This window comes from Epinephelus lanceolatus, chromosome 24, assembly GCF_041903045.1.
Source record: "Epinephelus lanceolatus isolate andai-2023 chromosome 24, ASM4190304v1, whole genome shotgun sequence".
In the NCBI taxonomy this organism is placed as follows: Eukaryota; Metazoa; Chordata; class Actinopteri; order Perciformes; family Serranidae; genus Epinephelus; species Epinephelus lanceolatus.
In genome coordinates, this window is record NC_135757.1 from 2,621,247 (window position 1) to 2,635,388 (window position 14,142).

The 14,142-nt window shown below is 38.0% G+C and overlaps 1 protein-coding gene across 3 annotated transcripts in view; it reads left to right on the forward strand.

Moving 5' to 3' along the window:
• Nucleotides 1-14,142, forward strand: part of ptprnb (protein tyrosine phosphatase receptor type Nb) — a 62,948-nt gene that overhangs the window by 32,902 nt on the left and 15,904 nt on the right. Inside the window, exons 5-15 of one of the 3 annotated variants that reach the window (XM_078165900.1) lie at nucleotides 68-230; nucleotides 327-780; nucleotides 2,105-2,248; nucleotides 3,938-3,972; nucleotides 4,135-4,304; nucleotides 6,298-6,384; nucleotides 8,159-8,238; nucleotides 8,359-8,423; nucleotides 11,032-11,244; nucleotides 13,484-13,789; nucleotides 13,908-14,055. In XM_078165900.1, the coding sequence (XP_078022026.1) occupies nucleotides 68-230; nucleotides 327-780; nucleotides 2,105-2,248; nucleotides 3,938-3,972; nucleotides 4,135-4,304; nucleotides 6,298-6,384; nucleotides 8,159-8,238; nucleotides 8,359-8,423; nucleotides 11,032-11,244; nucleotides 13,484-13,789; nucleotides 13,908-14,055 (1,865 nt within the window). The remainder of the gene's footprint in view (nucleotides 1-67; nucleotides 231-326; nucleotides 781-2,104; nucleotides 2,249-3,937; nucleotides 3,973-4,134; nucleotides 4,305-6,297; nucleotides 6,385-8,158; nucleotides 8,239-8,358; nucleotides 8,424-11,031; nucleotides 11,245-13,483; nucleotides 13,790-13,907; nucleotides 14,056-14,142) is intronic. The other 2 variants (XM_078165901.1, XM_033615689.2) reach the window with 2 other exon arrangements.

A 14,142-nucleotide genomic window follows, 5' to 3' on the forward strand; every position in this document is an offset into this window, starting at 1 on the left:
CTAACAGAAGGAAGGAAAATGTTGATAAACCAGGGAAGAAAAATCTGAATGAAGATTTGTCTCCCAGGTTGTCGAGACTGTCGGGCCCCAGTCAGCGGAGGGTTCCGGGGCCCGAGGATCCAGCTGACCCCGAGATGATGCAGCAGTACGTAGACTACATGATCCTCGACCCCTCCAGGTCCTCCGTCCACATGCAGACGCCCCTGCTGGACCCTTACACCTACCACCAGGTGGGGAAAATACCCAGGCACAGATTGTGTTGTAGAGTTACTCTGCCCCCTAGTGGCCATCAAACCCACCTGTGTGTTGCTGATGTGTCGTTGCAGCAGCAGTATGGCTACCAGGAGGAAGAAGAGCGTTCCCTCAACTCTCTGGACGATAACCAAGCCTTCCCGCTCCTCGGCTCCCCCTCTCGCTCCGGATCCCGAGGAACCCCTCTGGACAGAGACCGGCAGCTCCTCCAGGACCTGGTGTCCTTTTACCTCACCTCTCCTTCTTCCTCTTCTTCCTCTTCCTCCTCTTCCTCTCCTGTGCAGTCCCTCTCACACCACAGAGGGGCAGTAGCAGCAGCAGCAGCAGGATTTCCCTCCTCGTCATCTTCCTCCTCGTCCTCCTCCTTTTTCCCAGAGCTGGACTTCCCGCTGGATTACGGTGAGGACTACGTTTCCCAGGTGGCTCAGCTCAGCAAGCAGCAGCAGCAGCAGCAGCAGCAGGAGCAGCAGCAGGAGCAGGCGGAGAAGAAGGCGCAGGAGGAGTACGACGCCCTGTCAGGACTGGACGGTGAGACAGGCGAGGATATAAAGATGTCGTCAAAGTTGATATTTTTCAAACAGGAAGTTTATTACGATTTTGAGGTACTTGTAATTAAGTATTTCCTTTTTATGTAACTTCTACTTCACTACAATTCACAGCCATATGTTTTAGGCTCTTTACCCTTGCGAGGCAGTTGGAGGGGTCGTGGGAGTTTGCCCATCCAGTCTACATGTGCTTTGTGGACTTGAAGAAGGCTTACGACCACGTCTCTTGAAGGGTGAGACTTACTGCAGGACTAGGGGATACCGGGCTCGCTGCTACGAGTCATCCAGTCCCTGTATGACCAAAGTGAAAGCTGCGTCTGCATACTCGGCGTACAGTCAAACGCGTTCTCAGTGGGTGTTGGCCTCCGCCAGGGTTGTGCCTTGTTACCAATCCTGATTGTGATATTCATGGACAGGATCTGGAGGTGCAGCTGGGGGGAGGAAGGGGTCCGGTTTGGTGACCTCAAAATTGCATCTCTGCTTTTTGCAGATGATGTGGTTCTGTTGGCTTCGTCACTCCATGACCTCCAGCATGCATTTGTGTGAAGCTGCTGGGATGAGAGTCAGCACCAAGGGGGGTGTCGAGAACTGGTGGATTTCCCCCTACAGGTTGGGGGAGAGTTACTGCCACAAGCGTGGGAGTTCAAGTATCTCAGGGTCTTGTTCAGGAGTGAGAGTAGAATGGAGCGTGAGATGGAAGGCAAAGTTTTTGATTTCCTGGTCCATCTATGTCCCAACCCTCACCTATGGTCATGAGCTCTGGGTAGTGACTGAAAAAATGAGATCGCGGATCCAAGCGGCCGAAATGAGTTTCCTCTGTAGGGTGTCTGGGCTCAGGCTTAGAGATAGGGGGAGGAGCTCAGAGTAGAGCTGCTGCTCCTTTACGTCCAAAGGGGTCAGTTGAGGTGGTTCAACATCTGATCAGGATCCTCCTGGGCGCCTCCTGTTAGAGGTGTTCTGGGCACGTCCCACTGGTAGGAGGCCCCGGGGCAGACCCAGAAGACGCTGGAGGGATTATATATCTCATCTGGTCTGGGAACACCTCGGGTCCTCCAGGAGGAGCTGGAAAGTGTCGTTGGGGAGAGGGACGTCTGGGGTGCTTTGCTTGGCCTGCTGCCCCTGAGACCTGACCCTGGATAAGCGGAAGAAAATGATGGATGGATATTCATTAGTCGATTAGTCTTGGCCTAAATATTTGTTTGCTCCATCAAATCTCCCAAAATATTGACTGTTGTTTTATAAAGTACAGTAAAGTACACTCAGTATGTCTGAGCTCTACCATGTGTGTGTTTCGCTGTGTTTTCCAGAGCGCTCTCTGCAGAGGCTGGCTCTGCTGCTCGACCACTACGGCCTCGACGTGAAGGATTTGTCCCCCGAGCAGAGAGACAACCTGCCGGCGGCTCTGAAGCAGCTGCAGATGGAGAGCTCTTACGCCCACAAACAAACCAAAGGTCCATCTGCTCTTCATTTAACTGCTGCTGTTAAAGCTGCACACACTCATTCATAAAGAGGAGATAACTGAAGGGAATACAAGGGCTTAAAAACTGCTGTCGTTTCTGTCTGATGGTTCTGAGAATGGGACAAAAGTTGTGTTAAGGCCAGGACTGTAGGGTTTGTTTCAACGCTGGGGACGACTGAAATGAGGGGTTTGGGATCCTCTGCATTTTCTGCATTAATTTTTGGTGTAAATGTCTTTAATTGTCAAAATAAAAGTGCTACTTTCATGTGTTTTTTTCACCTTCGCGCTGGCAATAGGCAGGACAACAGGCATTATGTCCTTCAGTCCACTTGGACTAAAGGATGAACTGATTAGAATTTGGTGGTTGAAGGCTAAAGGTCACTGTGATCTTGTGTCCGTGTCATTCTCTTGAGCGCAATATCTCAATAAGTTCTTCAGGGGAATTTCCACAAATTTGGCACAAATGTCCACTTGGACTCAGGAATGAACTGATTACAATTCGGTGGTTGACGACCAAAAGTCACTGTGACCTAGCATCTTTCTCATTCTAATAAACACGATATGTCAAGAACACCTTAAGGGAATTTCTCTAGATTTGGCACAAACATCCACTTGGACTCAAGAATGAACTGAGTAGAATTCGTTGGTTGATGACCAAAGGTCACTGTGATCTTGTGTCCGTGGCATTCTCTTGAGCGAAATATCTCAATAAGTTCTTCAGGGGAATTTCCACAAATTTGGCACAAACGTCCACTTGGACTCAGGAATGAACTGATTACAATTCGGTGGTTGACGACCAAAAGTCACTGTGACCTAGCATCTTTCTCATTCTCGTAAACACGATATGTCAAGAACGCCTTAAAGGAATTTCTCCAGATTTGACACAAACATCCTCTTGGACTCAAGAATGAACTGAATAGAATTTGATGGTTGAAGGCTAAAGGTCACTGTGATCTTGTGTCCATGGCATTCTCTTGAACGCAATATCTCAAGAAGGCCTTCAGAGAATTTTCACAAATTTGGCACAAACATCCAGTTGGACTCAGGAATGAACTGATTACAATTCGGTGGTTGAAGACCAAAGGTCACTGTGATCTTGCGTCTTTCTCATTCTCATAAACACAATATGTCAAGAACGCCTTAAAGGAATTTCTCCAGATTTGACACAAACATCCACTTGGACTCAAGAATGAACTGAGTAGAATTTGGTGGTTGAAGGCTAAAGGTCACTGTGATCTTGCGTCCGTGTCATTCTCTTGAACGCAATATCTCAAGAAGGCCTTCAGAGAATTTCCACAAATTTGGCACAAACATCCAGTTGGACTCAGGAATGAACTGAATATTTGGTGGTTGAAGGCTAAAGGTCACTGTGAGCTTGCATCCATCTCATTCTGAAGAATGAACTTAGACACAGTCATCATCCTGGTCTCTCCTGAAAGGAAACAGTTTATTATCTGATCAGATTCTACTGAGGCACAAACGTGGTTAAAATGTAAGATGTGTTTAGTTTTCGCCTCTAAATTGGATGCAGTCCTGATGAAACTGTTGTCACAGTGATATCTGGATCTTAAGATGGATGGATGCTCATCTTATATAACCAGGAAGTGGGTTAAAATAGTCTCAGTACGTCTAAATATAACTTGTGCTGCATTATTGATGATTATTTTTGTTTCCTATTTAGATAAATATGGGAACGACGCTGCGGCAGGAAAGAAGGTGAGCACGTGTCTTTGTTTTATTTTGGTGTTAAAATACATTCATAAAAACATTTTCAAAGTAACAGCTGTAGAAAAAGTACAATATAAAAGTTTGAAGCAGCAGAAAATGGCCGTACTCAACGATGTGAAAACGTGAGTGTTTTATTCTCTGTATCATCAGATCTCAGAGGGTTCAATGGCGTACAAGATGGCCGCCATTGAGGCTCCGCCCTCCACCAACAAACCACCCAAACTAGAAGCAGCTCAGAAGGATCTGACTCCCGCTGCGGCAGCCAAAGATGAACCAGCGACCAAAGCTGAGGAGTTCGGCTACATCGTCACCAATCAGAGGTACGAACGCTCGCCTCCTCCACCAACCAGGAAGTGATGTAACGCATGTGAGTGAGCGTGGCGTCTTCATGTTGTTGAGTTTGTTTGTGTGAGTGGAGGAGACGTGGAGGTGGGAGGAGGCCTCAAAAAAAAGAAAAAAGAAAAAGAAAATCAAGTAAAGGGAAGCGAAGGAGGAGAAGAAAAGAGTTACAGGAAATGATGAAGACAAATTTGTGAAGAAGGAAAGAAATTAAAAAAAGGGAAGGAGGAAAGATTGAGACCAAAAGGAGGGAAAGTAGGGGGACGATTAAAGAAAGAGAGCGAGGTGAAAGGATAGAAGGAAAGAAGGAAAGGAAGAAAGCAGAGGAAAGGAAAAGAGGAAGGGAAAGTTGCGAAGAAGGCATAAAATTAAAAAGAAGGAAGGAAGGAAGGAAGGAAGAAAGAAAGAAAGAAAGAAAGGAAGAATGGAAGTAGGGAAGGAAGAAAGGAAGGAAAGAAGGAAGGAAAAGGAAAGAAAGAAAGGAAGACAAAGAAAGGAAGGGCAGAAGAAAGAAAGAAAGAAAGAAAGAAAGGACAAAAGGAAGGAAGGAAGGAAGGAAAAGGAAAGAAAGAAAGAAAGAAAGAAAGAAAGAGGAAAGGAATAAAGGAAGAAAGACAGGAAGACAAAGAAAGGAAGGACAGAAGAAAGAAAGAAAGAAAGAAAGAAAGAAAGACAGAAAGGACAAAGGGAAGAAAGGAAGGAAGGAGAGGAAAGAAGGGGAAAGGAAGAAAGGAAGAAAGACAGGAAGGAAGGAAGGAGGGAATAAAGAAAAGAAAAAGAAAGAAAGAAAGGAAGAAAGGGAGGAAGGAAGGGAGGAAGGAGGGAATAAAGAAAAGAAAAGAAAAAGAAAGAAAGAAAGAAAGAAATCAAGGAAGGATAAAGAAAGGAAGGAAAATAGGAAGAATGGAAGGAAGTAAAGAAGGGGAGGAAGGAAGAAAGAAAGGAATGAAGGAAAAAGGTGGGAAGAAAGAAGGAAAGGAAGGAAGGAAAAGGAAAGAAAGAAAGAAAGAAAGAAAGAAAGACAGGACGAAGGGAAGGAAGACAGGAAAGAGGGGAAGGGAGGAAGAGAGCAAAAGGAAGGAAAATCTGGAAGGTGACAAGAATGAGAGCAAAAGGAGGGAGAGGAGGAAAGAAAGAAAGCAGAGGGAAGGGAAGGAGGGAAGGGTGAGAGCAAGGAAAGGACATGAGGACAGAAATGAAGGAAGGAAGGAAGGAAGGAAGGAAGGAAGGATAGAGGATGCTGGTGGAGAGCAGTGTGTGTATCAGTGTGTGTCTGTGTGTATGAATGTGTGTGTATCAGTGTGTGTCTGTGTGTATGAATGTGTGTGTATCAGTGTGTGTGTGTGTATCAGTGTGTGTGTGTGCATCAGTGTGTGTGTGTGTGTGTGTGTGTGTGTGTGTGTGTGTGTGTATGAATGTGTGTGTATCAGTGTGTGTGTGTGTGTGTGTGTGTGTGTGTGTATGTGTGTGTGTGTGTGTGTGTGTGTGTGTATGAATGTGTGTGTATCAGTGTGTGTGTGTGTGTGTGTGTGTGTGTATGTGTGTGTGTGTATGAATGTGTGTGTATCAGTGTGTGTCTGTGTGTATGAATGTGTGTGTATCAGTGTGTGTCTGTGTGTATGAATGTGTGTGTATCAGTGTGTGTGTGTATCAGTGTGTGTCTGTGTGTATGAATGTGTGTGTATCAGTGTGTGTGTGTGTGTGTGTATCAGTGTGTGTCTGTGTGTGTCTGTGTGTATGAATGTGTGTGTATCAGTGTGTGTGTGTGTGTGTGTATCAGTGTGTGTGTGTGTATCAGTGTGTGTCTGTGTGTATGAATGTGTGTGTATCAGTGTGTGTGTGTGTGTGTGTATCAGTGTGTGTGTGTGTATCAGTGTGTGTCTGTGTGTATGAATGTGTGTGTATCAGTGTGTGTGTGTGTGTGTGTATCAGTGTGTGTCTGTGTGTATGAATGTGTGCGTTTTGTCGCTGCAGCCCCCTCAGTCTGAACGACGGGGTGCGTCTGTTGGAGCTGCTGTCAGAGAGGGCGGGCCTCTCCACCGCCTCCATCATCAACATCAGGTAGGAGCCAGAGCACCTTTGACCTTTGACCTTACAGCCAGAACTTACCGCTGCAGATCTATATTCAGGTCTCAGTGACTTCCTGGAGTCGACATGAAATAATAAAAACTCATATTATGATGATGAAAAATAACCTGCAGTTAATTTAAAAAGATTTTATTGAGCTGGTCGCAAACTGAAAAATGACACAAATAATTCATTCACAAACATAAATAAAAATAAAAAATCTAAAAATCTAAAAATAAAAAATGACTTTGCACAAGTATTGAAAGAAAATAATCAAACCAAAATAAAAATCAGAAAAAAGTAAAAGAATTTTGCTGGTAAAAATAAATGATTAAATAAATAAATAAATAAATAATAATAGATTAGATTTATAAAGCACTTTTGTGGATACTCAAAGACGTTTTACAAAGAACAACAACAACACAACAAAACAAAAATATTAAATAACTGAATACTAACTAAATAAATAAATAATTTAAAAAAATCCATGATATTATAATAATAATAATAATAATAATACTAACTAACTAAATAAATAATTAAAAAAATAATCCATGATATTATAATAATAATTATTATTATTACTAATAATTATTATCATTACTAATAATAATAATTATTATTAGTAATAATAATAATAATACTAACTAACTAAATAAATAATTAAAAAAAATAATCCATGATATTATAATAATAATAATAATACTAACTAAATAAATAAATAATTAAAAAAAATAATCCATGATATAATAATAATAATAATAATAATAATAATAATAATAATACTAACTAACTAAATAAATAATTAAAAAAATAATCCATGATATTGTAATAATAATTATTATTATTACTAATAATTATTATCATTACTAATAATAATTATTATTAGTAATAATAATAATAATAATAATACTAACTAAATAAATAAATAATTAAAAAAATAACCCATGATATTATAATAATAATTATTATTATTACTAATTATTATTATTATAATTATTATTATTATTGTTATATCATGGGTTATTTTTTTAAAATATTTATTTAGTTAGTTAGTATTATTATTAGTAATAATAATAATAATAATAATTATTATTATTATTACTAATGATAATAATAATTATTATTATTATTAGTTTTAGCAGTAATAGTAGAATGCAATGAGAAAAACAAAACAGTATAAAAACACTGAAATAAATAAATAAATAAAATGCATCAGAAACACAAACTGTTTACTCACAATTTTAAAAGCTTATCAATAATACAAGAAAAAAAAAGACGCAAAAGTGAAGGTAAAAAATAAAAACATTTACAGCAGAAAGAAAATACAATGAAAATAAAATAAAAGCTGACGAGGTCCTAAAGAGTTGAAAGCAAACAACATGCAGGTGAAATCCTGTAACGTGACACGAGAACAGAAACAGCAAGTCGCTGCACCTGAATCAAGATGAACTCAATATTTGTTTTTAGGTTTGAAGAAAAGAAGAAATAAGAATAAAACATCATTTAAACACAGTTGTTCATTTCAGTAAGAGTAACGTGAGAGTTATGAAAATACACTTTAAGTAATGTGAATAATTCCATTAACTGTGTCAAATATTTTACGTGATTACTGAAGCCTTCCTGTGCTGGAACTCTCATGTGTGCAGCAGCTACAGCTCTGACATCAGTGGAGGAACAGTGTGAAGTAGCATGTTGAGACAATGCTCCAGTAAAGCACATGTGTGTGTAACTGGTGTGTGTATGTGCTGTTGTGTGTTTCCTGCAGCGTCGTGGGACCTTCCATCACCTTCAGGATCAGACCCAACAGCAAGAACCTGACGGCTGGAGAGGTGGCGGAGAAAGCTGGTACGTTACTGAGTACAGATTACTCTACCAGTGATGGCTGAGAGCTGCGGTGTCGTACTCTACAGTGCTGCTGTGAACAGCTCCTCACATAGTGATTGTTTCATTGTCTGCTCGCTGCAGTTGCAGAGAAGAACTTCCTGGAGGCAGAGACGGGTCTGAAGGTGCTGCAGAGCGGCGTCGGAGAGGTGAGTGACACCTGACAAGTGTTCAGAGAAGAAGAAGAAGAAGAAGAGGCAGCACAGAGGGTTGCACGTGACAGCTGGAGGAAGACCAGATTAGATGCATCCAAATCTTTACTTCAGTAAAAGTCCATACGTATGACACAGTCATATGAACATATGCAGTGGTGCAGCATAACTAAACATTGACTCAAGTACATCAGTACAACTTTAGTATTTTTCTCTTGATGCTGCTGAGCTGCTCAGAGCACAGTGCAGGACATTCATCATCATTTATCTGTCAACTTTACTTTTAGTTCATTTTGCATAAAATATCAGAAAAGTTTATAAAATCTGATGTTTCGTTATGAATTCAACTCCCCAACAGTTGATACAACTGAAGCAGTAAATCAACTAGTTGACTGACAGAAAATGACTTGACAACTGTTTTGATAAATAGCTGAGTTGAAAATGTTACTTCAGATTTTATTTTATTTTATTTTATTTTATTTATTTTTTATCCTATTTTATTTTATTTTAGTAATAATTTTAATGGTTTCAGCTGCATAAACTGTTCAGGAGCTTAATTTATAATTAATCATCAAATTTTATTTTATTTTATTTTATTTTATTTTATTCTATATTATTTAATTTTATTCTATTTCATTTTATTCTATTTTATTTCATTTTATTTTATTTTATTGTATTTCATTTTATTTCATTTGATTTTATTGTATTTCATCTTATTTTATTTTATTCTATATTATTTAATTTTATTCTATTTCATTTTATTCTATTTTATTTCATTTGATTTTATTTTATTCTATTTCATTTTATTTCATCTTATTTCATTGTATTTCATCTTATTTTATTATATTTTATTATATTTTATTTCATTCTATTTTATTTTATTTTATTGTATTTCATCTTATTTTATTTTATTCTATATTATTTAATTTTATTCTATTTCATTTTTTCTATTTTATTTCATTTTATTTCATTCTATTTTATTTTAGTGTATTTCATCTTATTTTATTGTATTTTATTGTATTTTGTTTTATTTTATTTTATGTTATTTTATTCTATTTCACTTTATGCTATTTTATTTTATTTTAGTAATAATCTAATGGTTTCAGCTCCATAAACTGTTCGGGAGTTTAATTTATAATTAAACATCAAATTTAATTTAATTTAATTTTATTTAATTTTATTTTATTTTGATAGTAATCTAATGGTTCCAGCAGTATAGATTTCTGAGGTATTTAAATTTTTAACAAAACACCGGATTTTATTTAAGTAGTAATCTAATAATAATAATGTATTTAGTTGTATAAAATGTTGGGGATTTCAATTTATAACAAAACATCAGATTTTATTATTTATTTTATTTTAGTAATAATCTAATGGTTTCAGCTGCATAAACTGTTTGGGAGTTTAATTTTTTATTTTTTTTAATTTATTTATTTTAGTTTAAAGTAGAAGTAGACTGCTTCAAAATAAATGCAGGACTTGAGTCAATCTACTTCCATCATTGTTAAATGTTTAAATGCAACAAGATCATGATCTGGAAACACATCCTTCATTCAAACTTGTACCAAAATGATGATAATAATAATTTTATATATATATATAAAAAAAAGTAACACTTTTATTGTGAAAGTCAGTCCTGGGAGCAGTTACTTTATTTTCAGTCTAACTTGACACTGTGGGAGTTTCTGGTCCGTGTGAGTGCAGCAGGACGGCAGGAAAGTTTCTCTGCATCGTGTGTTTGGTGAGTGAACACATGAAAAACCAGCTCATTAACACGTTATTGTTATTGTTAACACAGAGTTTAATTATTAATCAGTTAATTCTGATCGTTGATGCTCATGAAGATGACTCAATCATTTTATAGTGACAGTTATGTTCATATATTAAAAATGTTGTGACACTGTCGAGGTCATTTAGTGACATCTGCATCATCATATTTATGATGTTTGTAATGTATGTGGAGCTTTTGTTGGTGAGTTTAACTGCAGGTGTTTTATTATCTGAGCACTGACACAGTGTTTCTGCAGCTCTGACTCTGTCACATATTTAAGGAGAGTTTTTAAAGGCTTTCTTAAGGATTTATTTCTTGTAATGTGAGCAGTGATGAATGAACTGTCTCTTAGCTCCACAGATTAAAGATAAGAGAGGACATCTTGACTTTGTGGTGACTGAATCATGTTTTAGGTTGTTGTATAAACGTGGAGCAGTGAAGCACCTTCAGCCACGTGCAGCCTGGAGTGTCTCTGCTGCGCTCTGAGCCCCACCGTGGCCCCTTTATAATAGCAGGTGAAGTCGCCTTTCAGCCCCCCAGCTCCGACTTAATGTGTTTCAGAGAGCGCCTCACATTCCTGAGGCCCACGGAGAGGAAGGAGGAGGTCAGAGAGGTCAGCAGAGACAATTCATCCAAGGAGAGGAGGGATGAAGTGGAGGGGGGAGAGTTGGGGGTGACGAGGAGCAGAGGGGGACAAAGGACACGATGCAGAGAGGACATGTAGCAGGACTGAGGGATGTTTTTGTGCCGCTGGGTCAGAGACGCCTCCCCCACCTCGTTAGCTAATGTCTGATTATTTATCCTTTCTGTTTGTTCTTGTTCTTCCTCCCACAGAGGAATGATGGGAAGGCGTTGCCCCTGGCAACCCGAGTCCAGCCCAGTGGCTCCCGCTGGGTGTTCGCCACGCTGGTGGCCATGGCCTGCATCGGCAGCATCCTGGTGGCGGCCATGACCATCGCCTGCCTGCGTCACCACGCCCACCGACTGGCAGCAAAGAAGCTGGGTCTGGGACCAGAGGGGGGCACCTTCACCCACCAGGAGTATCAGGTGAGGAGAGAAAGACTACAAATATGTCCTATAAACTACAAATATGGCCTATAAACTACAAATATGTCCTATAAACTAGGGATGCACGATAATATCAGCACGTCATCGGTATCGGCTTTAAAATGGAACATGTTCTGTCTTATTTTGCATATTGACAAGTTTTCTATTTCATGTCTCCATCTGCTGGTGGGCCGACACGATAACGAGCATGCAGTATTAATTATGACAACTTTTTCAGATTTAGCGTCTTGAGATGAAAATGGTTATTTGTTTTGGTCACGTTAAAGTCATTTTGATCCTTCACATTTTTAGGCGAGGTTTAGCTGACAGAAACTCAAAACATTTTATTAGAAGAAGATTCAACACATTTTAGTTTCTGAAAGTTAAAACATTTTGGTTGACAAAAATTCAAAATATTTTTTCAATGAAAATTCGAGATGTGTTCAACATAAATTCAAAACCTTTTAGTTGCCGAACACTCAAAATGTTTTAATCAGCAAAATTCAAAAAGTTTAAGTCGATGAAAATTCACAGTTATGTCAGCGAAAATTCAAAATATTTTTAGTCAACAAAAATTCAAAACATTACAGTTGATGAAAATTCAAAACTTTTTATTCAACAAAAATTCAGAACTTTTAGGTTGACAAATATTCAGAACATTTATGCAACAAAAAATTAAAACATTTTAGTCAATGAAAATTTAAAACATTTTAGTCAGCAAAACCTCAGAAATGTTTTATTCAAAGAAAATTTAAAAAATTGTTGAAAAGAATTCAAAATGTTTTAGACAACGAAAATTCAAAACATTACAGTTGATGAAAATTCAAAACTTTTTATTCAACAAAAATTCAAAACTTTTAGGTTGACAAATATTCAGAACATTTATGCGACAAAAATTTAAAACATTTTAGTCAACGAAAATTCAAAACATTTTGGTAGATGAAAATTCAAATGTTTGTCGACGAAAATTCAAAACATTTTAGTCAGCAAAATTCAAAAATTTACATCAACAAAAATTCAAAGTATTTTAGTCGACAAAAACTCAAAATGTTTTATTCAAAGAAAATTTAAAAATTGTTGAAAAGAATTCAAAATGTTTTAGTCATCAAAAATGCAAAATATTTTAGTCAATGACAATTCAAAACATCTTAGTCCACGAAAATTCCAAAACATTTTTAGTCTACGAAAATTCATAACATTTTAATTGACGAAAAATCAAAATGTTTTAGTCAACAAAAATTCAAAACATTACAGTTGATGAAAATTCAAAACTTTTTATTCAACAAAAATTCAAAACTTTTAGGTTGACAAATATTCAGAATGTTTATGCGACAAAAATTTAAAACATTTTAGTCAACAAAAATTCAAAACATTTTGGTAGATGAAAATTCAAATGTTTGTCGACGAAAATTCAAAACATTTTAGTCAGCAAAATTCAAAAAGTTTAAGTTGATGAAAATTCAAAAAGTTATGTCAACAAAAATTCAAAGTATTTCAGTCGACAAGAACTCAAAACGTTTTATTCAAAGAAAATTTAAAAAAAATTTGTTGACAAGAATTTAAAATGTTTTAGTTGATTAAATATCAAAACATTTATTCAACAAAACTTCAAAATGGTTAGGTTGACAAATATTCAGAACTTGTAGTTGACAAACATTTAAAACATTTTAGTCAACAAAAATTCAAAACATTTTGATAGATGAAAATTCAAAAAGTTTTACTTGATGAAAATTCAAAACATTTTAGTCTGCAAAATTCAGAAAGTTTAAGTTGATGAAAATTCACAAAGTTATGTCAACAAAATTTCAAAATATTTTTGTCAATGAAAATTCAAAATATTGTTTGTCTCATCAACGAAAATTAACCATAGATTTTGTATCAGTTTTTATGATCAAGATGTGTTTTAGCTCATCATCCTCTCGTATTTGTCATGGAATAAAGGTTGTTAGATTTTCATCATAGTTTTTCTCAATGGAATTAACACTGCACAACATGATGATTTATCCACTGCAGAAGAGAATTATGGTCACTAAAATCAGGCTGGGATAAAAGTGGATATATCAATACTGGTAAAGCTTATTAGCCAAATGAGCTGCTGTATATTGGCATATCTGCACATTGTGCAGCACACAGTTACCAAATAAACTCAACAAAAGCTCATTTAATAGATTTAAAATATTTATTAAAATAACAGTATAAAGGTGATAAAGCAGTGATGCAAGCATAACTGGCTCACCAGGACCTGTGTCGCCAGCACATGGCCTCTAAAGGCCCCTTCGGACGCCTGGAAGCTGCTGCCCTCGGTGCCGTGGGAGGAGCAAGCGGAGGAGTAGGTGCTGGAGGGGGAGGAGCAGGCGGTGCTGGTGTCGGAGGTGGTGGAGCAGGAGCAGCAGGAGGCGGAGGCGCCGACTCCAGGGTGAGCAGCGTGTCGTCTCAGTTCAGCGACGGAGCCCAGCCCAGTCCAAGCTCCCACAGCAGCACGCCGTCATGGTGCGAGGAGCCAGCCCAGGCCAACATGGACATCTCCACTGGTCACATGATCCTGGTCAGCTGCCTCCACAAGCATTTACATTGATGTCAAATGAATCAGGCAACAAATATAGACATTTACTTTGCATGTAATGATTTACTCAAAGATTGACTGTGTTGCTAACGTCCCTCAGGCCTACATGGAGGACCACCTGAGGAACAAGGACCGTCTGATGAAAGAGTGGGAGGCTCTGTGTTCCTACCAGGCCGAGCCCAGCGCTGTCTCTGTGGCTCAGAGCGACGCCAACACCAAGAAGAACCGCTGCCCCGACTCTGTGCCCTGTGAGTGTAAAGATACCTAACATGTCAGCCTGAACTGGGAAGAAATGTCTCTGAAATGATTCAAAAGACAGCTATGGAATATTAGTA